Raw genomic sequence first — 27,633 nt, forward strand, 5'->3', positions numbered from 1 at the left:
ACTTCATAACTTACTTAATTTTTCTGGAGTGGGTGTCAACCACAGGTGTGTGACAATGAACAGCTGCGTCTGCTTTACTGGTACAAATACTGACACAACATTTCCAGTTATTATTTTTTTTACTCAAAAGTAAAATGCTACTGCAAGGACATCTTTTTATGAATCAAACAGCAGCAGGATCAGATTATTTTTTTCGTGTCAAGAAATTCTGCTGCTTCACCAGAACTGAGGCTGATGTTAGATTTCCAAACATACTGAGTTCATAAAGAGCAGAGGGCCAACGTCTCTCCCAGGTGACAGCAGTGTCTGTTAGTGGGAAGAAATGGAGCTAGATCGAGAACATGATTTTCCTCGAAATGGGACATAATGTAATAAACACGGGATCACTGTTGAGAGCCTCTCCTCTGTCATGGAGGTTGAGCACAAGACATTGATTTGTCTTCCATTTATAAAAGATGCATTATGTTCAGCAAAACATTTTAAGACTCATCCAATATCAGCTAAAAGTTGCTCGGATAATGGGAGTCCAAGCTAGTAAGTGTATTAACAATGCCCCGCTTGGTTTCACTCAAGTGAGTCGACCACGTGTCTAATGGCTTGCATTGCATCTGTATTGCTTTCCAGTTCGCTTAAAATGGGAGTGTTAGATCCAAGGATGATTCAGTTAAGCCTGAGAAACAGAGATCTAGTCACTGTACATCCGTATTTCATTAAGTTAAACACACGACATATTGGATTTCGGGAGTGGCAAAGGGAGATGCTAAAAATTGGATTGTGCTGCAGAAACAGCATCCCCTTTGATGTGAGGGAGTGGGCTGAAGTAGAGCAGAGTTCATCCAGTTTTAAAAAGAGACAACAGGAGAGTCTGTAGGTCCTTAATGATTGCCCTTTCGTTTAGGCGATGCCCCTTTGACGTGACAGGCTCCAGTCCAGGTAAGCTGAGCCTCTTGCTTGGTTCAGGCTGCTTAACACAACCCTCCTGTGAAGATTGTCCCGATGCAATTGAGTTAGGAGAGCTCAAAGCCTGTGTTCATGCTGATAGCGTAGCGCAGCTTGTCACGCAAGATGCTCTTCTTGCTGTAGTTGGGCAACTTGAGCAGGTTGAAGCACGTTGATGAAGTGGGAAGTCGACCACCAGGCTCCTTCTTGCGGATGGTGAAAAACCCCCGAAGAACACTGCCAAGGGTGTCTCCAGTGTCCTAGACACAGGAAATGCTCTGTTAGTACCAACATTAACACCTGGATGCCAGCTACAACGCAAACGTAATAAATTGTATGCAACATCAATGTCCCTCCTTTTTTAGTCTTACCTGATCATCTGAAACTTCCACACAACGGATGGAGAAAGGCGGTTTGAGGTAGGCAAAACCTAGAAGAGGCGGCCTCGAGCAGCTGGTGACAAACTAAAAAAAACACATTAAAAGACATTAAATGAGACAATGGTAAACCACCTTGAGGAAGAAATTAAAATCTGACAGTTACAAACAGATGACAATTTACTTTAAGGAACATAGCCCTCTCTTCGGCATTGAAGTCACTGGACAGGATGTCCCACAGCCAGATGATGACACGATGGCTGCTGTGAAAACCTCCATAGTAGACTGTGTGTTTTCTGAGAAAGAGAGAGGAGGACAAACAAGGATGAGCCTCTCTGTACACAGGAAGCATAGATGAAGGAAAAGTCTGTTGCGACTATTGAATTGACAGAAAAATCCTGCTATATTTGGGACACATTAAAGAGGGAACTTCCATTACAATGAGTATAACTGTTGCAGCGGCACAAGTGAAGAAGAATTCAGCCCTGCTGCTCATTAAAGATGTCTGAAATGTCACATACTTGAGGTCATCCAGATCAATCTCAGCATTGTCTCCTGAGACAAGACGCTGAACCTCAGGCGTGGAAAACATGTGCAGCCACTCTGGGTTAATGATGCCGCGGAAGCCCCGAATGAAAGCTGCCGTTTGCTCCTTAATCTGTGTGTGCATTCGGAAGTGAGCCATGAGGTGGATGTAGCTGATCCTGCAGGAAGTGGTGGAGTTAGATAGTGATTTCTAGTGACATTTTAAACTTAAAATGGGTCAGTACCCTGTTATTATTTCAATCTGATGTGAATTTACATACTTGTTTTCGTTGGTGACTGGCATGGTTTTCCCCCCAGGAATCAACTCATGACAGACAAGCTGTATGGGAACATACAAAGTAGCTTTTAACTTGTGAATTTCTTGTATTTAACTACACTGTATCATATCCTCCACTTACCTGCCCCATAACATCCTCATCATAGGACAACGTCAGTCCTAGATCCCCTACATCTCCATCATAGCGCTGGAAAAAAACAAATTAAATGAAAGATGTGAAATAGAGGTGAAAATGTGACAAATTACCAAAAAACAAAATTGTCCATGTGTAACTGACCTTGATGGAAGTGAGGTTCTTGTAAAACTCAGAGTCCAGCGAGGGCAGCTCATCGATGGAGCTGTAGAAAGTGCTGTGGTGGTGACCCAAGACTTGACTGAGGAAGAAGGAGGCAAAAGGGACGTCCACAACAATGCCCTGAGTACACAGAAGTTACAGTTACACACTCACTGAAGATTTCCTAAAATGCTGTGTTCAGTGAGTGAGCAACAAATGGGGACATTAATATACCTCATATACGGCTTTCCCAAGCATCTTCCCCACAAACTCAAACAGCTGCAAATGGTTCTCATGGATGTACGATGTAGGTGAAGGATACAGCCTTTCATTTCCACTTGTAGTCTACGGAAAATAAATATTATCATACAAAACAGTCAAATCATGTCAGCAGCACACACTTCTGCTGTATGGCTCAAAAAATGGCTTTGCCTGATTTACCTTGAACAGGTTAAGAGCAGGATTGAACACTTTCTTAATGATCTCCTCTAGAAACTCTTTGAACACACCATCCTGATCGATACCAGCCTCGTCTACTCCCAGATCATTGACAAACTTCACACGAATGACGCCTTTTATAGAATTTGCCGGTAATCGGCGGAGCTGGTCATATCCATCCTTAGGACAGGGAAATACAAGTGTCATTATGGAACAACTGATATAGAGTATGAGACTAAATCTATCTGATGTGTTAACTCCATACCTCTAACATCCGTGAGCGACGGATGGTAATATGGGTGACATGCGGTGAAGCAGAGCTTGTTTCTATCAATCCTAGATTTTCTTTTTCCTTTGTGACAATGTTTCTGAATAGCAGCACCCTCTGAAAGGAGAGGGGAAGTCATTATACAACTGAAAATGAAAACGACACTCTGCCTCAAATGAAAGGATCCTGTTCACTCACGTTTTTATGTGGAATGACGTGTGGGATGTACTGCAGTAAAAGCTGGGCTCTTCTCTTGCCTTTCTCCAGCTCTTGGAACAACAGGCTGGGTTTCAGGTCCCTGAATGCAACACCACAAAGATGTAAAGGTGAGCTTTCAAATGTAATCACAAAGCAGTCTATCTTGATCTGTTTAGGATATCAACAGCTATTCAGTGTTTGTATTTACTTGCGTAACCAGTGGTCATCAGGGGTGAATCGTCGCCTGCAGTCCCGTTCATAAAGCACCATCAACCAGCCATGAACACTGTGGAACAACTCCAGTTTCTCTCCCTTCGCATTTTCTATTAAACACAAAATACCAATTACTTTTTAAATAAAAATATACCTTTTCGATTAGATGACATCATCATAACTTTCAAGATTCAGTGAGGTCACACACTCACCCAAGATGCCATCCCATATCATCTTGTACACAAACGTGTTCAGAAATGAGGAGATAGTGAGGAGTTCCTCGATTTTGAAAGATGTTTGTTCTTCATAGACCTCAATGTCATCCAGAATTCTGTAACACATTAACAGTGTGTCACAAAATGTTGCCACTACACTGGGCATCTTATGAACAGCACGATAAAAATGATGAAATTACGTGATGAGGTGCCGTGAGCAGTCACAGAAGAGCATGAGCATAGCCAGGAGCTGCTTGGACTCTTCAGTGTCATTGTTCAGACACTCCATGAAGAGTTTGAGGCCTCCCTGTGGACCAAGCTCACAGATAAAGGCCCAAAGTTTGGGCAAAAGGTCATCAAGATGTGTCAGACCTGCAGAGAAACAGGATGTACATTGACATACTCCAGATTGCTACTGTATGTTTGTATAATAAACAAAAATGTAAGGCCCTGGTACTGACCGGTGAGTATCTGGAGTCGTATTTGCGTTAGAGTTGACAGAGCAGTCTGGTAGAGCACACAGATGCTGCACACCTTCTGAACTTCAGCCGAGTCGACTCGCTTCCCTCCGACTGGTTTCAGGATGTTCCGTACAGAAGCTGACTTCTGAAACGCTCGCTTGAAGAGGTCTGTCAAAACACATACACACCAAGGATGCAGAGAACCTCCAAAAACCTCCAAACCTTTTTTAAACTCAACAAACTGTACTCATTTAAAAACGAAAAGAAAAGGTTTAGGTTTATAACTTACTTTTAACTGGTAGATTGTTTTGTGACGTGCTGGGTTGCGGGGGTGGCGGAGTGGGCTCCTGACTCTCCAGCTTTTTAGAGAGGACGTCACTGAAGAGCGTCCGAATGACAGAAACACCCCACAGGTACTGAAGCTGTTTAGTGACCAGCGGCATTGACTCATTCAGACTGCCGAGAACGGGAGACAGAGGAGGCAGAGGGGAGACAGAGTCAAGTACACATACCTGGCACTGAGCACACAAATAATTGTGCTTTAAAAGCAAACAACATAAGGCGGCTTAATATGAAGTCTACATAGGCAACACATTTCAAGCTAAAGCTCTTCCTCGGGAAGCACCAGGCAGCCTGAGTAAGTCTATCAAGCCTCAAATCTTTCTTGTCTGTATATTTTGTGCCTCCTGGGAACCTGTTTTCTATGCAGTTTTCTGGAAAATATAAGTTTCTGAATCCATTCAAGCAAATATAAAGTATTTCACTGACCCGTAGTCTACAGTTTGGGAGAACCAGCCCAGGACAGGGTGCCAGTGGGTAAGGTTGGACTTCTTTTGGGATACATATCCCTGGCAGTAGGACAGCATGTCAGTCAGGTCCTTCACAAAATGGTTGGCCTCCTCCTCAAGGACTTTCTCATTAAGGTAGCCCAAGTGAATCAGGTTGCCTATAAAACATGACAAAGATGCAGTCACAACGATAAAATGAACAGTCCACAGGACACATGATGATTCTCTCATTCGTACACAATAGATCACATCGATTAAAGTGCAAGCCCATATTTATCCAAAATATTATACCAAGTAAGCAGAGGGTGTGGCTCCCCTCAAGACACACACAGATGTCCAAACATTGTTCCTCCCGGCTGAGAAACAGAATGAACTTCCGCAGCAGGTCATGCGTCTGGATGGACGCCATACACTGTCGAGACAGAGCAGATATTAAAACCTATTCTCTAATAGTTCAAATGATTACATATAGGAGCTCTATGCAACAACAACAACAACATGTGTGATATATGACGGGGCATTTACCTCTGGAGTAAGCACACTGAGGTGGGATACGACGGCTGGAACTGACATGATGTGAATGAGGAATGATCTGAGCAGGTTATCGGAGAAGTGAGCAGCAATGACTGGCCTGAAAAATATTAGATTTAGTTAAAAAGGACAACCTACAAATAAAACCATAAAACGCAAAGAAAATTGGATACAACATGTCTCCATCAGTTCGTGTATTACAACTGGATTATTAACTTTTTTTTGTTTTTTAAATAACATTCACAACCACCAGATAAATTACCTCAACGACAAAGTGAAGATAGCTGACAGAGTGCCTTTGGAGAGAGACGGTTTAGACCGAGCCAAGCCATTGGTCAGCAAGATCTACACAAGAAAAGTTAAGATGACATACAATGTGCATTTTTGTTAAAATGACCGCTGGTACTGAAGAAAAAAATAGGTGCCACACGACTTCATTGAATCTCTTGATAAAATTGAAAAAGTATTGCTGTAATACTGAACCTGCAGCATTGAATAGAATCCCTTTTGATTGAGATAGCCCATGATATTTTCACAAATCTTCATCAAAGCAGGTCTGAGAACTTCTCCTAAAATAATAACAGGAAAGTTATTAAGTACCAAGTCCTGCAACAACAATGTTTATAATAACAACCTCAGCTTGACTTGAGACTTACCCTTCCCTCGGACTATCCGCCAGGTTGAAGTGTCCGTGAAGGTCACCAGCATGGTGAGGTACAGCGTTACCAATTTATTGTCCTGAAGTATGTCAGGCTGCAAATCACAAAACAGACAGTGATATGTACAATTAAAGTCATAAAATGAAGAGCAATAAACATTTTCCAGCTTCAAATCAAGACTAACCTTTAAAGTTTTCAGTCGCTGGCAGCAGGTCCACATCACATCTTTGATCTGTTTGAGCCAGGGAATGGTGAGGTCTTTGGAGAGAGCCAAGGAAACATACCAGACCTGAGGGCCAAAAGCGAGAACAGTCACTGGGACAAAAATCACATTTAAAAATGTTTGGTATGTGAAGCGTATAAACATATGACCACTCACTTTAGGTTCATTTTCAACCTCCATGCTGGCAAGGATAGCACGGCAGAGCTTCTCGAACCTCTGTGTGATGAACACAATTACAGTCACAAAGCCCAAGACAAATGTATAAACTATATATATATATATATATATGTATACACACATATATGTATTATGTTTACAACGGTCTCTCAGCAGTCTCCACAAAGGTAAGGATTAACAGGTAACAGACACGACATTATTATGAAAGTAAATCCCCCCAGTACTACTACTTGTGTACTAACTAATGATTGTAATTAACTTATTGGTCTAAACAACATAGCTGGAAACTCACCACCTTATCCTCTTGGCCATATATGAATAGTAATTTCCGAGCAACTTTGAAAATTGACAGTGCATTTCTTTTTGATGTCCCACTTTCAGAAGCTTGAAAATAGTCATCAACCTCTTTCCTGGTGAGACACAGAAAGAAAATATTGAGCCAACGAATACACAAGCATGAAACTTAGTAACAATGGTTCTCCTTCAACCGAATAGTTATTCTCTTACTCATGATGTTCAAGACAAACGTACTGAATTCAAAGCTCTTCACAGGTGAAATCTGCAATAAATAAAATTGGAGACTTTACCTTATTTGCTTCTGGAGTCTGCAGCGACAGAGAAATCTCCTGACCAGGGCTTGGATGTTGGTTGCTGCTCTCTCTTCCTCCTTATGTCCTTTCCTTTTCTCCCTGGCCTGCCTGGCTTTGTCCAGGAACTCGGACTTGGAGCTTTGCGGTACACCAAACATTGTGCACCCTGGAAAAGAAGAATTTAACCCATTTGACCGCTGTATTGCAAAACTATACAGTGATAATCCGCATGCTTGTATTGATGACATATTGACAGTACATATCTGCGCTTTATGGACACTGTGACTGTGCGAATACAGCATCCCAACAACTGCACATCATCACAATGTTTTGAGTGAACATAATAGTGAGCTTACCTGCGATATTGCCCAAATGAAGATATTGTCTGGCCTTCAGGCACACCTGGCGCTATACCTCACCAGTCATTTGGTTGTCCTTGACATCCAAGCAGGAGGAAAGCCAAACGAAAGATGAAAACTAACTTGCCATCTCTGGAGCAGCGGGCGATACAGTAAAGATGGAGATGGGATAGTTAGCACACAGGGCTAGTTCGCCGCTTGTCGGCTTGATACGATCTCAGGGAGAATCTTTTCACATTAATTTAGCGATATTTGTCATCATTGTGAGATTAGGTTTGATTCTGTACCAATGACAGCTTCAAAAGCACAGAGAACATACCGTTTCGAAATGTAAACAATGAGAGGAGATCCGTACATTGACTGCAGCCATTAATCGCCTGTGTCGCATTAAATGATTCCGGGTAGTGTTTGTCTCCATGTATAAATTGTTATATTAGAGTATTCATCAATAGAAGGTCTGAGATATGCCAAACTATCTTTGTTCGTGTTGTAACAACAGTAACTTTATTTCTGGTGGTGGATAAAGCTTTCCTCCAGTGTGTTGGGTAGGTAGTGGGGGGGGGGGGACTGTTATCACTGTTACTCCTTCAACAGCGGAAATATGTAGGCTAAGGCTAATGTAATTAAAACTATTTTCTTCAATATGTGAATTAAAAGAAGTGGGACGGAAAGTGGACTGAAGTGATGTGCTGCATTGTTACCTATGTCTCATTTGGCCCCATCTTGAACACTGTAACACTGTAACATTTAACAAAATAATATTAACTGTCCCTTTAAACAGAGCGCGAGAACGTTGACGTCATTTTTATAACTGCGCAGCGCTGGACCGGAAGGAAGTGGGTGTTAGCTGACTGACGTTAGCAAGCTACAATTACTAAGTCTGCTGCGGGTTCTATGGTAAATATTCTTATATTTTATCTAAAGCCAATTTCAAACATGTACTAACGTTATGTAAAGAACGTTGTTTTAATAGACAGTGTCATAATTCATGTATCTTTTGCCATATTTTAAATATATAGGCTAGATAACTTTAATTAATGCTAACTAGCTAGCTATCTCGTTAGCCGTGCTGACTAAAATCAAATTACTAGGTACTGGATTGAGGGATACCATTTAATGTTTTATTTTATACAGAGGGAAAAAAACGTGAACAGTCGTACAGACGTAATAACGCTTATTAACGCTTTGAAAAAGGCAGCAGAAGTCTGTTGAACTGTCTGTGAATTGTCTCTGCCCTGTTCCAGCTTTTTCTCTGCTTCATCATGGCATCCTGAACACAAATGCTAACTTAATGAAAGAAGAATTTTCTCCTTAAATTGTAGTAATAGTAACTTATTCGTTATTTCTAGCTGTTTTGTACGTGTGTAACTATGTCAACATTATTGCGAGAAAACTCGGTATTAATAAGACAGTTGCCCCAGCTTTTATGACAGTTTTAGAATTGGAAAATGACGGTGGCCAACAAGGGCAAATGGCCCAAAACATTTGTATCACGAGAAACGTTCTGCGGCTTCAGAAACCCATACGAAAACCCAAAACAAATATAACAACAGGAACGCTGTAGATGTAAAACAACTATTAAAAACGTATAAATGAGACACACTCTTTCACTTGGCAACGTGTTCTTTCATCACAATAATCCTGTATAGCCTACTATTCTGAGTCAATCTTACATACCCTGTCCTGCTGCCACACCTGCTTGCGCCTTTTAAAAATGAAATTCTATATTTGTGGCCTGAAAATAATTGCATAATTAGTAACAACAAATGGGCTTTGTTCTGAGGCACAGGTCTGGTCAGGTTACTTTATTTGCACCCCGGCCGTACAGTAGACTATGGTTAATGAAGTCAGAAAATATTAACGTGTCTGAATATTTAGAATAAAACCAGTCTTATCCTTAAAGAGCTATCTGCATTGACATTGACCCCCTGTGTTAATAATCCACTCAGTGCCCTCAACCAGGCTAATTCATTTACGCATATCAGCCCTGATCCAGGTGTCACTTAGTTTTATCTTGTTCTGTCCCAGGAAGAGATGTCAGGAGAGAGCGTGGTGAGCTCGGCAGTGCCGGCAGCTTCAACCCGGACTACATCCTTCAAGGGCTCCAGCCCCAGCTCTAAATATGTGAAGTTAAATGTGGGTGGGGCACTGTACTACACTACAATGCAGACGCTAACCAAACAGGACACAATGCTCAAAGCCATGTTCAGTGGCAGGATGGAGGTCCTCACAGACAGTGAAGGTGAGCTATTGGTAAAAATGTGACAATTATATGCAGGGTTTATGTCATCCCTGCCCTGGTCGTAATCTGTGACTAACTAATGTTTCACCATTTTCATATGCATAGGTTGGATCTTGATTGATCGCTGTGGGAAACATTTCGGAACAATCCTTAACTACCTTAGAGATGGGGCAGTGCCTCTCCCAGACAGTCGACGGGAAACCGAGGAACTGCTCGCTGAGGCCAAGTATTACCTTGTCCAAGGTCTAGCTGACGAATGTACAGCTGCCTTGCAGGTATCATTACCACAGAGGGTTGTCAATTAGGCAGGGCAATATATGAATACTTCATCTATCATCATATCATCAGACATTTTGTTAAATTAACTCCACAGAACTATTACAAGGTCATATTTCTTTGTAATACCTTCTGAAATGTAACATTTTAATTAAGTTTTGATTAAATTGTTAATAAAGGTTTAGGTTTTGATTTCAGTGGGCTGCACTGTGTATATGACCAACTTTTTTTTTTTTAACCATACTGTATCTCCCAAGCTACTATTCATAATGGATAGGTCTCATTATTTTTGTATTTTTATTTTTTTCTTAAAAACATTTTTAAAAATTCCATGCATCTTTTTATTTTGAATATTAAAAAAGTGATTAATGGATAAGAAAATCAAAAATACAGGCGAAAATAATTTTAAACGAATCTTCCTAAAAAAGTCTCAGCACTTCTTGGTGACAGTTGGTAACTAAAACAATGAGCCTTAGTTACTGTTGGGGTTGTTGTTGAATATCCTACATCATTATTGCTACTCTGTTCCACCAGATGGCATCCTTCTTCTTATTATAGACTGCATGTTGCAGTTTTGCAGGTGAAACTTTTTTAATGGAAAGAAAATATATTTTTTCCCTCCAGAACAAAGAAAGTTATGAACCTCTTTGTAAAGTGCCTCTGATGACATCATCTAAGGAAGAGCAGAAGCTTATTGCAACCTCGAATAAGGTAAGTTATGTTGTTTTGTTTTTTTTGCAAAATATATTGAATTTCTAGTGTACAATATCAAGAGACATTTGTCGTTTAGATATTTCTTTCAAAACACAAACTTCTTTGTCTTCACAGCCTACCGTCAAACTGCTGTATAACAGAAGCAACAACAAATATTCATATACCAGGTGAGTCCTCTTCAACTGATCTCAGGAGCTGGCATGTCTAATTAAAGAAGGAACATAAAGTGGTGAAATCATGTAAGCTGTCTTAATAAATTACCGTCCTATAACTCTTCCCCCCTCCCCCAGCAATTCTGATGACAACATGCTGAAAAATATTGAGCTGTTTGACAAGCTGTCACTGCGGTTCAACGGTCGGGTACTCTTCATCAAAGATGTGATTGGGGATGAGATCTGTTGTTGGTCATTTTATGGCCAGGGGCGTAAGATTGCTGAAGTGTGCTGCACCTCCATTGTTTATGCCACAGAAAAGAAGCAGACAAAGGTAAGTATGTATTTGTAATATGCCCACTCTGAAGAGTTCTTTGCTCTTTTGTTAGCACAGAGCGACAGTATGTTGTTTAAATATCTCTTGTGTAACGCTCTACTTCTCTCCTAGGTGGAGTTCCCTGAGGCTCGAATCTATGAGGAGACCCTTAACATCCTCCTGTATGAGTCCCACGATGGGAGGGGTCCAGACAATGCCCTGCTGGAGGCCACAGGGGGCGCCGCAGGGCGATCTCACCATCTGGATGAGGACGAGGAGCGAGAACGAATTGAGCGAGTTCGTAGGATTCACATCAAACGACCCGATGACCGCACACACCACCACCAGTGACCTTTCTCCCTCGACCCGTCGGCCTGTGTCTCTGACCCTGGACAGTCTTTGCACCACGCTTGTGCCTTACATCACCCAACGCCTCTCTGTCTCACTTCCACTTATTTTACCAGCTTTTTCTCCAGAAGACTACAATGAGATGAGTGTCATACAACAGTGTGTAGAGGTGAAGTGATTTTGTGAGTGTTTGTGTGTTCACTTGTCATCTTTATTGTGTGGTCCGACAGGCTGTAGTGTTTTGTTCTCTGTTTGTTAGTCATGATAACTTCTATCACTGTTTTCTGAAGCCCATAGACATGGGTGTTTGTATTCAGCACTTCAGGTGCCCACAGTTTTACCTGAGTGTGTGTGTGGGGGGGTAAGTCTCAGTATAAATCTTATTTGAGGTCCTAACTACATTACATCCAGGAGAACAAGAATTATATCATGTAAGCAGCTAAAAAAGTTGATGTACATAATTTTTGCTTCTCCCTCTCATGGTTCTGACGGGTCCACTGTAAGGTCGTCAGTGGATTAACTAGGTGTTGTACACAATGGGGCCACATGGTGGCACTGTTTTACTCTTAGAAGGTGTTACCAAGGCTATTTTGTAGCCTGCAGATAATAGCAATTAAACCTTTTTAAAAATGTAATAATTTTTGATACAGTTAAGATATCACAGGTGGATGCAACATTTCACTGTAGTGCTTCTGCCATATTTAGTTTTAACATTTATGCATTTTCCCTTCACTCCACTAAATGATCATTATTTTCAGTGGAGGGAACTTGAGCTGTGACCTGAGGTGTTAAATGTACTGGGCTGATTGAATGATGGATGCTGAGGTTGAAATGAATGACTGTAACCAGAGATCTCCCTGGAAGGAAGGGAATCCTGTCTACAAGCTTTTAACAGGGAGAGAAATTAGACCTGTCCTTCATCGCTGCATTCATCAGAGAATGTACTGTTTGCACACAATAGGTTTGCGTTGAAATATGTCTAACAATCACAGTACTTGTAGGTCTGTTGTACAGAAGTAAACATATATGTATGTTTTATATTTATACATACTTTATCACAAATAAATTTCTACAAACATTCCTTTTTTCTGTGTTAAATTTGCGTATTCCCCATCATCAGTTAACATACATATACACATGTACATATGGCTTCATTGCTCAGAAATCATAATAACACATTATTTGTAGAAGTTTATGAGTAATGTTGAGTGTTTTGTACATTAAAATAGTTTTCTTGATTTAAATGTTTGATTTACACTCCAATCTCGGCCTTTACCTTGAACTTGGTGCTCAAAACAGCAGAGACGCCCTAACCAAACACAGAATGATGTTAAAACTTTAATGTCATGAGAGTTTAATATTCTTCGGTGGAAAATCACATTTCATTATTGACTACTATGTTTAGAAGAAATATGTGTTGTTGCACAACAAAACAAGCTCATGCAGGGTGCTGCTGTGTCTGGTCAGGTGTGTTTCCTGTAGACATGTTGATCTCCCCATAGGGGTCTCCTAATGAAATATGCAGGGGCTTCTTGTGTGTCTTCTCAACCCCACACACGTTACCGTGTCCTGGCCCGAGTGGCAACCTGCAGTGACAAACCGCTTGATTCAAGTTGTATCTCTTTGTCCGCAGATTCATCTTAGAGCAGAGCAGTAAACACACTCTTCGTCATAACAACAGTCATCTCACCACCATGAGGTGTCCGTTCTTGGCCTTGTACACCATGGGCTCCTGTCCTGTGCTGAAGTCCACCGCACTCTCTTTACCTGCCTGGATTTCAATCTTGATGCTGAGAATCAACATAAACACACACAAGTGTTTTAGATCGAAGCACATGCCGAACCCTTCCTCTTCAGTTCTTTCTTAAAACAGACTCACCTGCCCTGAACCACTTTGATTGTATTCTGTTTGTTAGCGATGAGACTGAGTTTAGTCAGAAACTCAAACAAGTGGTCGCATTGCATTACAAGGTCCCCCTGAAACAAATAATATGCAAGCTGCATTACAAAATGTAATACCAAACTTAGACCTGAAGACTTCTGTGTAAATGAGCTGTATGATTCAACAATTTATCTGTTAATTTGTACTAGAAAACAGATCAAAAACTTTTATAAAAGGTGCAATTTGTTCCACCATATATGATCATTTCCATTTACACTATAAAAATAATTTGCATATAAAAAAGCAATGCTGTCAAGCCCAGATATCTGCTTCATATGAAATATCCACATACCTTCTGTTTAGGGTCCTCACATGTTATGTGGAATACAATGATGCCGTCAGTCAAGTTACTGACCGAAATACCTGCAATGAGTGAATTAGACACATATGAAGACATCCCTAATGGCAGGTGAAATATATCTATATCATCATGCTGTCCTGACCTTTGAGAGAGGTGTACAGCACTCTCTGTTTGATCTTGGCTTCCTCTATCACATAGGCAGCTGTCTGGGTGAGGATGAGCTGTCGTGGCCTTGGTTTGAAACCATTCCTGTCATATTTAATTACCGGGACGCTGTACTACAGAAACACAGAGTACAACACAGTGAGTTGCGATTGATGTGAGGCTGTAGTTCTGCCAGTTGTACAAAGACATTTTATTACCTTAATGTGCTCATTGCGAATCATCTGGAGAACCCGCATGTTTATGTCCTGTTCACCTGGAGATGTTAAATTATGTTAAAAAGAAAAAAGAAAAAAAGAAAATGGCTTCGTGTGAATGTATCTGACACCTACTGATTCTAGTTTCCACGAAAGGTTGAGCGACACTCTGTGGATAACTGTCCTTTTTGCCCTTGAAGATGGAGCTGGTTACAAGCTTCAGTTGAAACTGAAGGGATGAAAAATATGAAGTTGATCACATAAGGAACATATGATCCAGTTTTATAAGATGTGTTTACATGTGTGTTACCTGTGCTTTTCTCTGCGGTGTGATTCCTCTCACATACTTCCGCACCATAAGACGGTAGTGAAGCTTACGCAGTATTTCTGATGTCTGGCAAGAACATAAATGTGAGTCAAAATAAAGACTCTTGCTTGTATTTAATCTGTTTTACAGAGCAGCTGATTAATCGTCGTACCTCTGTGAGCACAGCAGGTGGAGATTGCCAGGTTGTTTTGTCCAAAACGGTTTTTGGCAGATTATTTTTAAGCCTGTTCAAGTAATTTTGTCTCACAAAGGCCAGGTACTCTGAGTTATCTGTGGTCTTTGCTTGCCCTCTGGTCATGTAACCTTTGATGAATCTGAAAAAGGTTGTTAAATATTGTATTAATGAAAATCAGACAGTGAGCTTGAGACTATGATTTTTCCATCTTCTGTCTTACTTCTTGATGACTTTTACAGCCCAGGCTCTCCTCTCTCTCTCCTTCCTCGCCTGCACTCCTCTCCAACAAGTTTCAATCTTAGTGGCTGAGGATGTTACAAATATAACACTTTACTATACTACCACTATAACAAAGCAGCATAGTACATCCTGTCTATCGTGTGTTGTGGCATTTACCAGCTTCTTTCTGTTTTCTGAATTCTCCCTTTGCTCTGTACCCTTTGTATTTAGCCTGGAGCCTCGTTGCTGCAAATTCAGAGCATAATATCAAATCTCTGTGCGACTAGTAATGTCTGAAACATTCATTTTGATTTCTACTCACCCAGTTCATGTTTACATTTCTCATAGGCATCCTCTGTGGCGTAAAGTGTCCTCGGATGACGGATGAATATTTTGGTACTAAAACAAAGGGAAACAATGAAAACAGTTTTTGGTGGCTCACAGTGCGTTTGCTGTGTTGTATTTAGGAAGCGCTGTCCTCACCGTCCCATTTTGTACTCATTTGGCAAGTAGCCCAGATGTTGAACCAGCACTTCTACTCCATCAGCGGGCACTCCTCTCCAGTGAGGCCAGGTGGCTGGGCACAGGGGTTTATATCTGTAAGCAAACAACCCACTCTGTTTTAAATGCTCTGAGAGGAACTACTTAATGAGGTTTTTGATTTAAAAAATCAAGCATAAAGTCCAAACTCCAGGGTCCTTCATACCTCTTTAAGAAGACCTCATATTTGCGTCTGTATGCAAAACCAGCCCGTCTGACTCTGAGGTGCTCCATCAGGCCCAGGTACTTCACCTGGTGCCTGATAAGTGCTTCGTCAAATTGACCTGTGTTTGTGTGAGAGAGGCACAGATTCAAACATCTCCCCAATGTCAACAAAATAGCTGCATGCACCGTCTGTTAATTTAAGTACCTGGCTGCTTGGACTCATTTGATTTCAGACAGCGTATGTACCAGGCCTCCTTAGCCATGAGGATCTCTGTCAGCTTCAGCAGGCTGCTCTTAAACTGGGTCGCCACCTACAGACACGACATGAGGGTCATAATCCCCAACAGTTCATCTGTCAGATACATATGGCTTAATGATGACACAGTCAGACTGCCATTGACAGAGAAAAAATGTCTTTGTCTCAGTGGTCACTCGGTCTAGACTACGTACTGATTTGTTTCTTCTCATTTAAAATCTGCATTGTGCACATTTTTTTATCATTAAAATGAATTACCTCATTCATTCATTTCCTCATTACCTTCGTCATTTTTCTGTCTGTATATATAGCCTGATTTTTATTCATGTGGATGTTTGCCTAACGAGTATCTTGTAGAGCGAAATGTGGCATCAATACAAATTATTTTGGGTGCTTCCACATTTCAGTGTGCAAAAAAGCCCCTCTCCTTTTCCACCCTCGATAATGCCAGAAGAGTAAGAATGATGTGATGCTTATATGTGGCTTGCTAGTTGAAAGAAATGGAGGGTCAAACATGGTGAGAACTCACCGTTTCTGGTCTTCGCCTGCTGTCTGGATCCACTGCAGAGAAGCACTCTCTGACTATGGCATTTTTAGACTGACAAATCAGCTACGAGAAGGTGGAATAACACACACAGATCATAACACACCAATTTACAATGATTTGTGATACTTGCCAAATATCCTGCATTCCCCTCTTGTGTTATTTACAGTAGTGGTTCCCACACAGCCATGGGGGGAATATGGAGTGAAACTAAGGCTGTTTTTTTTCACAACAGACATTTTGACTTGTCAAAGATGTTAATGTGATTAGATTGTGCAGTTTGTGCACAGGTGCCTTTGCCTTCCCTCCCAATGTATAAAATGTCAATTTGCAGACTTACATCTTTTATGTTTCTGTATAATAGGTCATTGTTTTTGTCCAGGAAACCTAGAGTATCACAAAAAAGACTGTTAGTCAGTTGAAAATGAAAAAAGAGGTTTAAATGTTTGAGTAACAGGGATGACATTGTGGTTTCTTTTACCCACAACGCAGTAGGTGACCTCCCCGGCATAATGCAAGAGACGGAAATCTCCCCTCTCCAGAGTCTTACGTGTCATTTTGTCAGCCAGTTTGTGCCTGCAGTCAAAGAGGTGGAGAGAGACAGAGGGATGAAGAGTGAGAGGCTTTGCAGACCAATCCTAATCCTCCGTCTCTATCGGCTCACTGTCAGCTCACTCACAAGACACCAGTCAGCAGAGTGTTAGACTTCAGTGTCGAGGGGAAGCTTTGAGTTACACAATATTGTTCAGATGGAGTTCGTATTTAATTAAAACAAATGGTTAATTACCAAATGTGCAATCCCAAAACATTGATTATTTCAAAATGATTATAAAAAGCATAATTTTAGCTTTTGTAATTTCTAAAGATACTAAACATATTTTTAGCAAAGACAGCTTCAACACCTTCCTGCTTGTGAAATACTCCGTAGGTGCATCTGCAAGTTCATTAGCTTTTAACTCACGTGACAAAGTGAGGGTGATTTCCCATCTTATCCTCCAGTCTCTCCAGGAAGGTGAGATCTGTGGCATCTCCTGGCCTGAGACACTCCTCATCCTGCAGGATCATCATTAACACATGATAATACTTCAGCTTCACTGTATTATATTCCAGAATAGTTCGACTCCAGTAAATACGCACCAGTACTGATATGATTCCTCTGTGTTTCTCCTCAACCAGATCACAGATGATCTTGTTGTTGAAGAATTGAACCGGCTCCCACTGGGGAAAACAGCAGTCAGTGTAAACATAGTCTATCGTAGTCATTGATTCACTGGGGTTTTGTTTCAGGTTTACAAGATTACCTCAATATCCTCTGCTTCATATTCTTCCTGCTCAGCCTTGAGAGTCAACTGGATAAAAAGCTGCTGCAGCTTCTCGTTGCAGTAGTTTATACAGAACTGCTCAAAACTGAGGAAATCGGTCATGACAAACAGTAAAACTCATCACCACAGAATCACTCATAAATTTGCAGTTTTTCCAATATGCTTCAATTTCAGCTGTCATTGCTTAAAAAGGCTATAAAACAACCTTCACCAGGGTATCAGACTATCAAAGAAGTGTCACAATGTAAGAATAGGAACGATTTCTGCTTACCTGTTTACATAGAAAACCTCAAATCCATATATGTCCAAAAGCCCTATTACAGTCTTCCTTGAAGGGTCCTGAAGAAGGTATAAAGTCAGTAAGTACTCATCCTCAGCCTGGGATTTCTCCTTCGTTACACACTCTTCTCCTCACCTTGTTCTCCATGGACTCGTTGATTCTGTTGACCAGCCAGGTGAAGGTCTGTCCATAGATGGCTTTGGCCAGGGCATCTCTGGCGTAGATGGCATGATCGATCGTGAATGGGCTGAAGACCTTTACAGTGAGACAAAACACACACAGCTGGATTTCAAACATTGCACGGAAAGTTTTAAATAGAAACACAACCGTATCGTAAATCAAACTAAAGGAGAGTTTAACATGCGTGCACCTGCTCTGTTTTGGCTTCAATCTTCCTGTACGTCAGTCCCTCTTGGAGACTGTGAGCATCAACTCCTAGAAGCTGCAGGGAAAAATGACATTAAGTGAGTTTATTCTTTGGCTTTTTGTAATAATCCTGGATATCTTGAGACTTTTTATTTATTTTTTCTTACATTTGAGACCCAGCGCAACTCTGCATTGTTGTTTAGGAGCGCATGGCCTTTACTGTTGGAATCAAACTGAATGTTCCCCAAGTGGAGAACGCTCGCAACGATCCCAAACAGGTGCTGCACAGAACGAAAATGTGTCAGGCAGTGCAAAACTAGTGGGGAAGAGTGAGAGGTTTAAATCAGTCAGTAGTAACAGCACCCAACTTACATTAGTGTTTATCTCATCAATGTTGATGATTTGCAGAGCATTTTTGACTGTTTTCCAGTCATTTCTGTCGTTAATGGAAGACACAATGGCACACTCTCCCTGTCAAAAACAGCAAACATAGCGACAGGTTGTCAAATTGTACTATTGTCTGATAAATCTCTTGTATTAAAACAGGGTTACACACACTTGGGTTAGATAGTTGTAATGCTGGCAGTCTCTCTCCAGGCCCAGCCGGTGCAGTAGGTCCTCCTCTCCTCCCTCCACTAGCTGGTAGAAGATGTGGAAGTTTCTCTCCCCGTGATTCTGATGCACGACCCTCGACTTCTCCAGCAGGTAGTTCAGAATATGACCTCCGACTGCATCCCCCTATGAGCATCATGATCCTAAAGACAGCAGCTCGACAATTTGCAGAAAAAACAATGCCTATGGTCCAGTGGACAGATTTTAAAAAAGTCTTCTGAGGATAAAATATCTTCTTTCAGTCCCATGAAAGGAATGTTAATATTCATCAAGTATTTTGCTGAACTTCCTTCTGTAATTTTTTTATGTTTTAGATGAAGAAATTTGCCCTTTTTGGCTTTATTTTTACCTTTAAATTGAGCATGTAGTTACCAAACATTTTATTGTTAAACTTCTATTTCACATATTTCAACAACCCCCATGTTACCGTACATATTGTAAGCACACACAAGTGTTTTTTCCCCAAATTTATGGATGAGATTATGGTTTCTAGGCACATTTGTAAGAACCTCAGTGCAGTTTGGATCAGACTTCTCATAAATCTGCTGATTTTTTCTGTCTTAGTATACTTGATTAATATATTTCTTGAAAGTACCTCTGTGAATCTGTCCCGTGAGTCATACCTGGCTGTCAAACTGAATGTCCATATACTTCCCAAACCGGCTTGAGTTGTCATTTTTCAGTGTTTTGGCATTGCCGAAAGCCTGTGGGGAAACACCATACCACAGAGAATAATTAATGTTAGCATGGCCTGCTTTTTGATATGTCATTACGATGACATAACATAGGTAACCATCAGACCTCGAGGACAGGGTTGGACATGAGCATTTTGTCCCTGACGGTGTTCAGTAGAGTGGTGCTCGGACAGCTGACAGCGTAATACTGCAGAATCTTCTTGGAGGCCTCCGTCTTCCCCGCTCCACTCTCACCAGATATGAGGATGAAGTGATTGTTGAACTCTATCAGCATGGTGTGGTAGGCATTGTCTGCCAAGGCGTAGCTGTAGGGGTGCAGAGTAATCATAATATTTCACAGGTGAACCTGAGAACACTTAACTCACAGACATACACATGCACAAATATTCTTACACTCACATGTGTGGTGGAAGCTCAAAAAAGTTGACACCCATGTAGAGATCCATCTGTTTCTTATTGTAGATGTCCAGCTCTTTGTATGGATTGACAGACACTAGCAATGTGCCTATGTAGGTCTAAAAGAATGAGTTAAAATGGTCATATCAGTTGTTAAGACTCACACACATCTGCTGACAGCAGGGTTATAAAAAGTCCTCTCCCAGACTCACATAGATGAGATCTTTGCTGAAGCGTTTTTTGAGGTTGCTGAGGAAGGCCGCCTCTGTGGTTTCATCGAGAAGAACAAAATCCTGGATTCCAACCCGGTCCCTGGCTGTCAGGGCGCCCTCCATGTCCAGCTGACCCTGTGCAACAAGTTGCATCAACCATACAGAAGCCAAATGCGCAACACACAAGTCCAAATTCCAGGTGTTCAGCACCATAATCTGAAAATTTCTCTATTTCTAAAACACATTCCACATTCAGTATTTCACAGTACTTCATAAATTTGAGTTTGTTAGGTTTAACACCTTTTTTAATTAGTATCTTTATTGGTTAGACTAATTCTAAACTTTGGAGGAGGCAAACTGTGCTGGCAAAGTAACAAAAAACAAGTGTGACACATTTTGCATGCAAAACAATGATATTCAAGATTCTCAGCCATGTATTTTGACAAATGCGGATGAATGAATGTTTAAATAAATGGCTCCATGGGGGAGGACGGAGCTGAAAAAAGCACCAGAAAAAGCACAAACATGGTCCCTGATAGTTCTATTGAAACAAGAGGTCTAGAGGTCCTATGTGTCTTTGAAGCAAAGCTCTGTGATTGTGCAGACGAACAGACAGAAGCTAATGATCGCTACACAGCACACAGGGACCTTGGCTGGCAGCCCGTAGTTCACAAGAGCTGACGCACCAACCAAACACAACACACTGTGCAAATGGACTCGGGGAGCCCAAAACAGCGGCACATTTAAGAGGCATAGTGGGAAAAATTCCACCAATCTGTTTTGCATTCTCAGCACCAACACTTAGACCAAAGGTTTTCACAGCTTTTGTTGGTTTTGTATTTTTTTTCTCTCTCCTTTGGAAGCAGAAGTCCTTTGATTCTCAACTCTCTCTGTAAAAACATTAAAAAAGATAATCCATTGGATCTAATTGACACAAAGCGCTCTGTCCCCCCTCCTCCCCTGCCTCTATCCTCCGCCTATGGCCCTCATTTCTTCTGAGAAAGGCCAAGTGTTTTTGTCCTGTAAATACCACGGAGCAGAGACAAAAAAGACGTCTTTAAAATGCAGTCTACAATCCATTACACAAATTCCCCCTGCATATCCATTCAGTAATTATTCATTAGAAAACATTTAACGTCACAGTGAATTTCACACTAGGCAGTCGAAACACAATAGAGGAGATTTGGCCTATTTTGGGGTGAGGAGTTGGGGAGGGGTTGGCTGTACAGAGGAAGGGTGAAGGCAAAGGAGGGGGGGAGGAAGGGAGCAGTATTTGTCTGATCTGAGAACCTCTGAAACGGGGCCGTCTTGAGACAACGGGACAGACTAAATAGTGCAGTAACGGTCTGTGCCCCGCTGCTTGCTGTGACACTCATTTAGTGTGCCCTGAGGGCGAACAATAGAAGCTTGTTCTTAGCAATCCTGTGCTGTAATTTGGACTTCATTACTTTGCTCACACGGGGCCCCATGGAAGGATAGAGGAGGCTAGTCAGATGAGAGTGTTTTTTTCCACCTGTCAGCCCCGCACCCCCAATGCTCTCACCCTTCCCCTCAACAATACCCCTCACCCTGTGTCCCCACCAATAACCCTCACCCGACCCCCTTCCCATAGCCACCCCCCCCCCTCCCCCTCCCAGCCACCCACTTTAAGCCAATGAGACAGGTGAACAATATCATTGAAGGAACCCTTTTTTGGACGTCAGAATCAATCTGGCGGTGTGATGGTAGTGGTGCTGGTGTGGGGTATCTGTGACACCCCCTTTCTTCATGGGAACAAACTTCTCTCAGGGCAGCACAAGCAGACAATATGCTGGGACAGCGTGACTTAGGGATCTGCCATACAGTATTACAAGTAATAACATGAACAGATAAGCTCCTGTCAAGAGGAGGATTAATGAATTCAGCGGTGATAATAATGCTAATGTTTTAGGTTTCCATTCAGAGCACTGACAAAATCTAAAGGTTTGTTGTTTTCCATTCAGGTTTCCTTTGGTGTGCTGCAGGTATTTCTTTTTTAAGAAAGCTGTCTGCAGCATGCAGAAGTGTTTCTAAAGACACAGCGCCAGAAAGGCTGGACATTGAAAGGGGCGTTCTCAGTCCAAGAGGACAAGAAAGTCTAAGTTGAAGAAAGCACCTGGCAATAGAAAAAAGTTCTCCTCAAGCATGTGTTATTTGTAGCTTTATATAATAGAAACCAAATGGACTGGATCGTAACTCTACATTATGATATACATTAAACAATCTGATGCACAGCGGAAAGAATGATTATGTAATGAGTCCACGAAGCAATTGTCAGATCAGGTGAATTGCCTTGCTACCTCAGAGTACAACCAATTGTATTTTAATTAAGAGATGGTCCTCATCTTGGTCTAGAGTGTCAGTGTTGCCTGAGACAGAGTGACCTCATCTGTGTGAGAAGTAGCTTTGGAGAGGGGGGGAGGAAGCTGCTGCTATGCAGCAATTTACAATCAAGAAACAACTTTATCTCCCTCTTAAATGATTCTGTCTGATTAGATCATGTGTTGATAACATCTCCACTTAACCCAAAGGTCCTTATAAGTCTCTACAACTAACAGAGCCTCCAACATTGTTTTTACTTTTGGTTCAGCTCAGGTTATCCTGATCAGGGCCCTGTTTACCAAAAGCATCTCAAAGCAATAGTTCAACATTTTGGGACAGACAATTAGATGAGAAGATTGATACCGCGCCCATATTTGTGAAGTAGCTGGTTAGCTTAGCTTAGCACAAAGACTGGAAACGAGAAAACGACCAGCAAATTGTTATTTTTACACTTTTTTGCTTTTGTACAGATTAAACAAACAAGATGTTAATTAGTGAATCAGCTGGAAGGCAGATTTTGTTACCTTACATAACTGATCCAGGCTAGTTGTTTCCCCCTGTCTCCTGTCTTTGTGCTAAACTAAGCTAACTGGCTGCTGGCTGTAGCATAATATTTAACTGGGTATGACAGTGATATCTATCTTCTCATCTAACTCTCTGCCAGAAATCATTTTCCCAAAATGTCAAAAAAAAAAATAGGTGATGATCTGTCATCTCAGCCCACAGACTTACAATGGGACTGAACTGTCAAGCATTCCTGTACCAACTTTGAAACCCTTTGACAGCAGCTACAGTACAGTATATAGTTACAGTATATACTTTTTTTTTACAACACAAAAGAAAACTCAAACCTGCATTTCTGAAGTTGTATTATTCTGCTGTCAGATGCAGAATTTCAATGAGGATCCAAACTGGAAAAAAAAATCCCTCCTCTCCAGAGAAGTTAGACAAGCATAGCGTGTCCTCCTGTATCTGCTTGCATGGAGACAATCAGTGAACCTGTAAACACTGAATTGTTGACAGTTAGTTGGCAAAAGTCCAGCTTGTGAAATGCTAATAAAAAATGTACTGTCCTCTCCCCTGGTTTGTCTAGTAGCTCATTCATCCAGTATGTGAGAGTACTAGTGTTGGTGATGCTGCGTGGAGGCCTGTGTGCACATATGCTCCTCCACACCGTCCTGACCCAGGCTCAGGGCACTGTGGGCCGGGTGCTTAATCATTCATGCCGTGGGAGGTGGAGGAACAGAGAGATCTTATTCAGTGCTTACCTGGGTATCTACTGCTCTACTGAGTGTAACATAACGATACAGAAACAAGATCCAAACCACACCAAACCAACCATCCCCCTTTCCCTCTCTCCTTCTTCTTCTCTGTCTCTAAGCTCCATTACATCACTACCATCAGCAAGAAAAGCCCCCAGTCTCCTTCTCCCTGCTGGCACAGTCCAGGTCTGGTTACTGATCTTTGATTGGATGGATACATTACAAGCTAATCACCAACCGCTTTATTACTCAGTGTAACAATCCTGGTCAGAGGAGCACCATTGTTTTGAGCCGCAGTCTGAGCTGCCAATGTTTACGGCTTCTGTAAAATGCTACTGGGTTGATGCCCAAATACATCCAAACTTTTTTGCTTGGGTGAAAACAATTATTAGATAACATTTACTTCAAGCTCCTATGATACCATGTGAGTATTTTGGGGGCATTTTATGCTCATATTAGAGAGTTGTTAGTGTAGAAATGACAGGAAATGAGGGGAAAGAAAGATGAGGAATGACAAAGGGCCACAAAGGTCCCTGGACAGACTTTAAACAGAGACAGTGCGATCTGTGGTCAGTGCCTTAAACCCATAGACCACCAGGGTACCCCTCAAGGGTATAAGGGCTTCTACTTCGACTATATTGTAGTACCCAAGGGAAAATTTACCTTGCAGCCAGGTGAAACTCAGAACACACACACAGACTCAAACATAAAACAAAAATAAAACATATAAGTAATGGAAAACACATGTTAAAACCCACCCAACAAGCTCACATCAGGCACTGTACATCATATCAAAATCATTAATCTCTCTAAAATCTTTGCCAATGACAGAAACATATGCATACCCATAATAGTTTTGACAAGGCCACTCAAACTGACAGCCGTAAAAACACTGAGAGAGTCTACAGTCACGCTAGCTTTGCTTTGAGATTAATGCCAACATCAGCCTGCTAATATGCTCACAGTGACAACGCTAAGATGCTGATGTTTAGCAGATGTAATGTTCACCATCTTAGTTTAGCGTGTTAGCATGCTGGCATAAAACATAAAATGTAGGGAAAAATTTGTTTAGCAGGTATTTGGTGATAAAACAAATGGCAGTCCATTTAATAGTTATGGAGACATAAAAACACAAATGTCAACCTCATGGTGGTGCTCGCGGAAAAGTCAAGGGATCACCAAAGTCATTAGGATTCATCTTCTGGGAATCATGAAAAGTTGTTGAGATATTTCAGTCTGGACCAAAGTGGTGGACCGACCGACCAACATTGCCATCTCTAGAGCCACACCGCTAGCATGGTTAAAAGTAAAGCTGGTACAAAAGGAACAAAACTGCATGAATCCTTCATTTACAGTGGGCCTATGTAATTTAAACACATCAATTACTGCATTCAACTACATGCTTAATCACTTGCTGACTCTCTTGCTGGCTTGCTGAAAGTGTTGAGCCTGGACTTTGTTTTAAGGTTATTCATATCTACTAACAATAAGACATAAATTGATATACCACCATTAAATAAGAGGTTGGGTTTGATACTCTTGTGTACAAAAATGACCTGCCTTAAAGTAGCTGCACTGTGTGGGGAGAGACTGGGTGGGAGTAAAAATGTGTTTACTTCTGTAGCCTAGTAACCACCATTAGAAAACACACACCTTCCACGGTAACGCAGGTGTCCATTTTCTCTGCTCTGGTGACCTAAATGTGAGAAAAGATCATGTTTCACCCAGTTAATGGATTGATTAATGTTTGGAACGCTTTCAGTCAACTGTCTATGACGGGTGACAGGTTGAGTGTTCAACATATTTGAATTATTCACTCTCCACTCCAGAAAAGTTGTCAAGGTTACCTCTGCCGTCGCCCCACCTCTCCCCCGGCACAGCGGCCCAGCAATGCTTGTCCAATCTTAACAAGCTTTGTGCTACCCACTGGGCTCTGATTCAGCACGAGACCCGGCAAATCCAATTACACAGGAGTCAGAGAGGTTGATTTTCCCATTATAGATTCCATGCTGAGAATGAGAGCTGATGATAACACTCACATCACACCACTGCTGCCCCCTCTCTCTCCTCTCTCCTTTTTATTTTGTCTCCATTTCACTGTTTCCCTCCCTTTATTTCTCCCTGTCTTCCTATCTAATTCCTCTTTTCCCAAAGACCTTCTTTCTTCCCCTGTCCCGTTCTTTGGATCTCTCCTTCTTTCATAGTCCATTATTCTAATTTTTCAGAGCAGCGTAACGAAGCCTGGGCCCCGTCATCATTTCAGTACCAAAATGCTGGGTCAGTGAGGTTACTTCATACCCCACTTATTTTTTTTACTACATATTATTTCTGTCTTGCTTAAGAGAGAGAGACAGATATATAACATCATTATGTCCCTCTTGTGATTGTGATTTCTTATTCTGTCCCATTTTTTATGTACTGTACCTTTAAATATTTAAGTTGACACTTGATTTGATGATTTTCTTTACACAATACCCATTTACACACTAGGAATAAAATATACATCAGCTTGGATAACCTCTCAAAGGTCATTGCAAAAACTAAATGCAAAGTAATTCAGACAACTTGACTTAGGGGTGTCTGAGTGCCATCCTTAGGGGACACCATGTGCCTGCTGTGACACATAAAAAAGTTACTGAGAGTTCTTTTGGAAATGAGGCTCTTTTACACTCAATCGGCTGTGAAAAAGAAGAGGACTTTTGCTCCATCTTTAGCCTTCAGGGCACTGAAAAGGGCTGACCTCGCCTCAGACCAGAGGCTTTGGTGTTGACACAGGTCACTCAGAGGTCAACGCCACTGACCTCTCTAAACCTTCAAGATATGGTTTTCTGTGATCCTCCGGGACGATAGGATTGTGAAGTCCAGCGGTCTGTCGGGAGAAGTCGTCTCCCCTGTAGGAGAGAAAATGGTGTGATGGGACCTGCAGGGGTGACCAATAGCCTTTTGATCAATACTCATAAAACGTCCGCTGCAGCTCAACCTCTCCATTGTTCAGCTTGATGCAAACTGATGGTGGATGGTGAAAACTTCTGACAGTCAAGAAAGAAATATTCAGATCCTTTACTTAAGTAAAACTAGCACCACTGTGCAAATAAATGCATTGACAATATTAATTAGCAGAATGTACTTAAAGTGTCAAAAATAAAAGTATGATACAGGCAAACTGTTATACTATTATACCATATATATAATTTACATATATGAATATTTTAAAGATGTCGTATATTGTTGGGTAGTATAATCTATAATAATGGATCATATTTTATAAACTGATCATATGTTTTGCATAGAAAATCTTAATCTGTAAAGTAATTACAGCTGTCATTTAAATGCACTGTAGAAAAAAGTAAATGTGTTTTTTGTAGTGGAGTAGAAGTATAAAGTTGCATTAAATGGAAATAGCAGTACAATAATACAAGTATATCAAGTACAGTATTTGAGTGAATGTGCTATATGCACTAAAGTAGGATCTAACCATCCAGATCATTTTGGTTTTATTTTCCATTTTTGGTTGCTGGTTTTGAAATCTTCATTACAGAGACTTTTGCCACCACAGTCATGGAAACCCAATGAGGCAGTCATCCTGAGTAGCAATGTGATGGCTTGAGCGTAAACTGCATCACATTTAGTTGCAAAAATGCCAGAAAATCTCAACAAAGAAAACTAAATACTGCTAGTGATTACATATTGCTTGTTTTTTTCTGACCCGTTAATGCAACTGCCAGGAAGTTATTATGT

At 41.2% G+C, this 27,633-nt stretch overlaps 3 protein-coding genes across 3 annotated transcripts; 1 reads left to right on the forward strand and 2 right to left on the reverse strand.

Annotated features, from left to right (window-relative positions):
- Nucleotides 1-730: 730 nt before the first annotated feature.
- ube3b (ubiquitin protein ligase E3B) lies at nucleotides 731-7,332 on the reverse strand. The gene is made up of 26 exons (XM_070903934.1): nucleotides 7,172-7,332; nucleotides 6,877-6,994; nucleotides 6,564-6,623; nucleotides 6,369-6,473; nucleotides 6,182-6,278; nucleotides 6,009-6,094; nucleotides 5,788-5,870; nucleotides 5,520-5,625; nucleotides 5,286-5,406; nucleotides 4,975-5,152; nucleotides 4,496-4,662; nucleotides 4,207-4,374; nucleotides 3,946-4,117; nucleotides 3,743-3,861; nucleotides 3,526-3,640; nucleotides 3,318-3,417; nucleotides 3,117-3,236; nucleotides 2,855-3,031; nucleotides 2,648-2,758; nucleotides 2,417-2,554; nucleotides 2,261-2,326; nucleotides 2,123-2,181; nucleotides 1,838-2,020; nucleotides 1,501-1,612; nucleotides 1,311-1,403; nucleotides 731-1,199 (listed from the first exon to the last, which is right to left on the reverse strand). The coding sequence occupies exons 1-26, from the start codon at nucleotides 7,330-7,332 to the stop codon at nucleotides 1,008-1,010; spliced, it is 3,207 nt and encodes a 1,068-aa protein (XP_070760035.1). The 3' UTR covers nucleotides 731-1,007.
- A 1,037-nt stretch (nucleotides 7,333-8,369) lies between these two features.
- kctd10 (potassium channel tetramerization domain containing 10) lies at nucleotides 8,370-12,659 on the forward strand. Its single transcript, XM_070904018.1, has 7 exons — nucleotides 8,370-8,430; nucleotides 9,562-9,775; nucleotides 9,881-10,050; nucleotides 10,676-10,762; nucleotides 10,880-10,932; nucleotides 11,056-11,251; nucleotides 11,366-12,659. Exons 1-7 carry the CDS (start codon nucleotides 8,428-8,430, stop codon nucleotides 11,582-11,584), a joined length of 942 nt encoding a protein of 313 aa, XP_070760119.1. The 5' UTR covers nucleotides 8,370-8,427; the 3' UTR covers nucleotides 11,585-12,659.
- A 481-nt stretch (nucleotides 12,660-13,140) lies between these two features.
- Nucleotides 13,141-20,506, reverse strand: myo1ha (myosin IHa). The gene is made up of 31 exons (XM_070904659.1): nucleotides 20,294-20,506; nucleotides 20,085-20,200; nucleotides 19,792-19,990; nucleotides 19,614-19,694; nucleotides 18,937-19,116; nucleotides 18,751-18,849; nucleotides 18,546-18,659; nucleotides 18,383-18,454; nucleotides 18,148-18,267; nucleotides 18,004-18,071; nucleotides 17,712-17,817; nucleotides 17,548-17,628; nucleotides 17,372-17,463; nucleotides 16,892-16,986; nucleotides 16,751-16,797; nucleotides 16,396-16,476; nucleotides 15,816-15,921; nucleotides 15,612-15,729; nucleotides 15,389-15,502; nucleotides 15,228-15,304; nucleotides 15,083-15,151; nucleotides 14,907-14,991; nucleotides 14,663-14,825; nucleotides 14,494-14,577; nucleotides 14,319-14,412; nucleotides 14,187-14,242; nucleotides 13,967-14,102; nucleotides 13,816-13,886; nucleotides 13,461-13,558; nucleotides 13,272-13,371; nucleotides 13,141-13,167 (listed from the first exon to the last, which is right to left on the reverse strand). The coding sequence occupies exons 1-31, from the start codon at nucleotides 20,504-20,506 to the stop codon at nucleotides 13,141-13,143; spliced, it is 3,162 nt and encodes a 1,053-aa protein (XP_070760760.1).
- Nucleotides 20,507-27,633: the final 7,127 nt, after the last annotated feature.

Source organism: Enoplosus armatus, chromosome 4 (genome assembly GCF_043641665.1).
Source record: "Enoplosus armatus isolate fEnoArm2 chromosome 4, fEnoArm2.hap1, whole genome shotgun sequence".
In the NCBI taxonomy this organism is placed as follows: domain Eukaryota; kingdom Metazoa; phylum Chordata; class Actinopteri; order Centrarchiformes; family Enoplosidae; genus Enoplosus; species Enoplosus armatus.

Excerpts from the sequence above, each read along its gene's own strand:
- ube3b (XM_070903934.1), bottom strand. The coding sequence starts at position 7,332 with ATGTTTGGTGTACCGCAAAGCTCCAAGTCCGAGTTCCTGGACAAAGCC. Across the intron at positions 2,759-2,854 it reads CTGCTCTTAACCTGTTCAAG|ACTACAAGTGGAAATGAAAG; the intron begins GTAAATCAGGCA and ends TATTTTCCGTAG. Across the intron at positions 2,021-2,122 it reads CCAGTCACCAACGAAAACAA|GATCAGCTACATCCACCTCA; the intron begins GTATGTAAATTC and ends CACTTCCTGCAG.
- myo1ha (XM_070904659.1), bottom strand. The coding sequence starts at position 20,506 with ATGGTGCTGAACACCTGGAATTTGGACTTGTGTGTTGCGCATTTGGCT. Across the intron at positions 18,660-18,750 it reads TTGATGAGATAAACACTAAT|CACCTGTTTGGGATCGTTGC; the intron begins GTAAGTTGGGTG and ends CGTTCTGTGCAG. Across the intron at positions 17,818-18,003 it reads GAGGTTTTCTATGTAAACAG|TTTTGAGCAGTTCTGTATAA; the intron begins GTAAGCAGAAAT and ends CGATTTCCTCAG.
- kctd10 (XM_070904018.1), top strand. Across the intron at positions 9,776-9,880 it reads GGTCCTCACAGACAGTGAAG|GTTGGATCTTGATTGATCGC; the intron begins GTGAGCTATTGG and ends TCATATGCATAG. Across the intron at positions 10,051-10,675 it reads AATGTACAGCTGCCTTGCAG|AACAAAGAAAGTTATGAACC; the intron begins GTATCATTACCA and ends TTTTCCCTCCAG.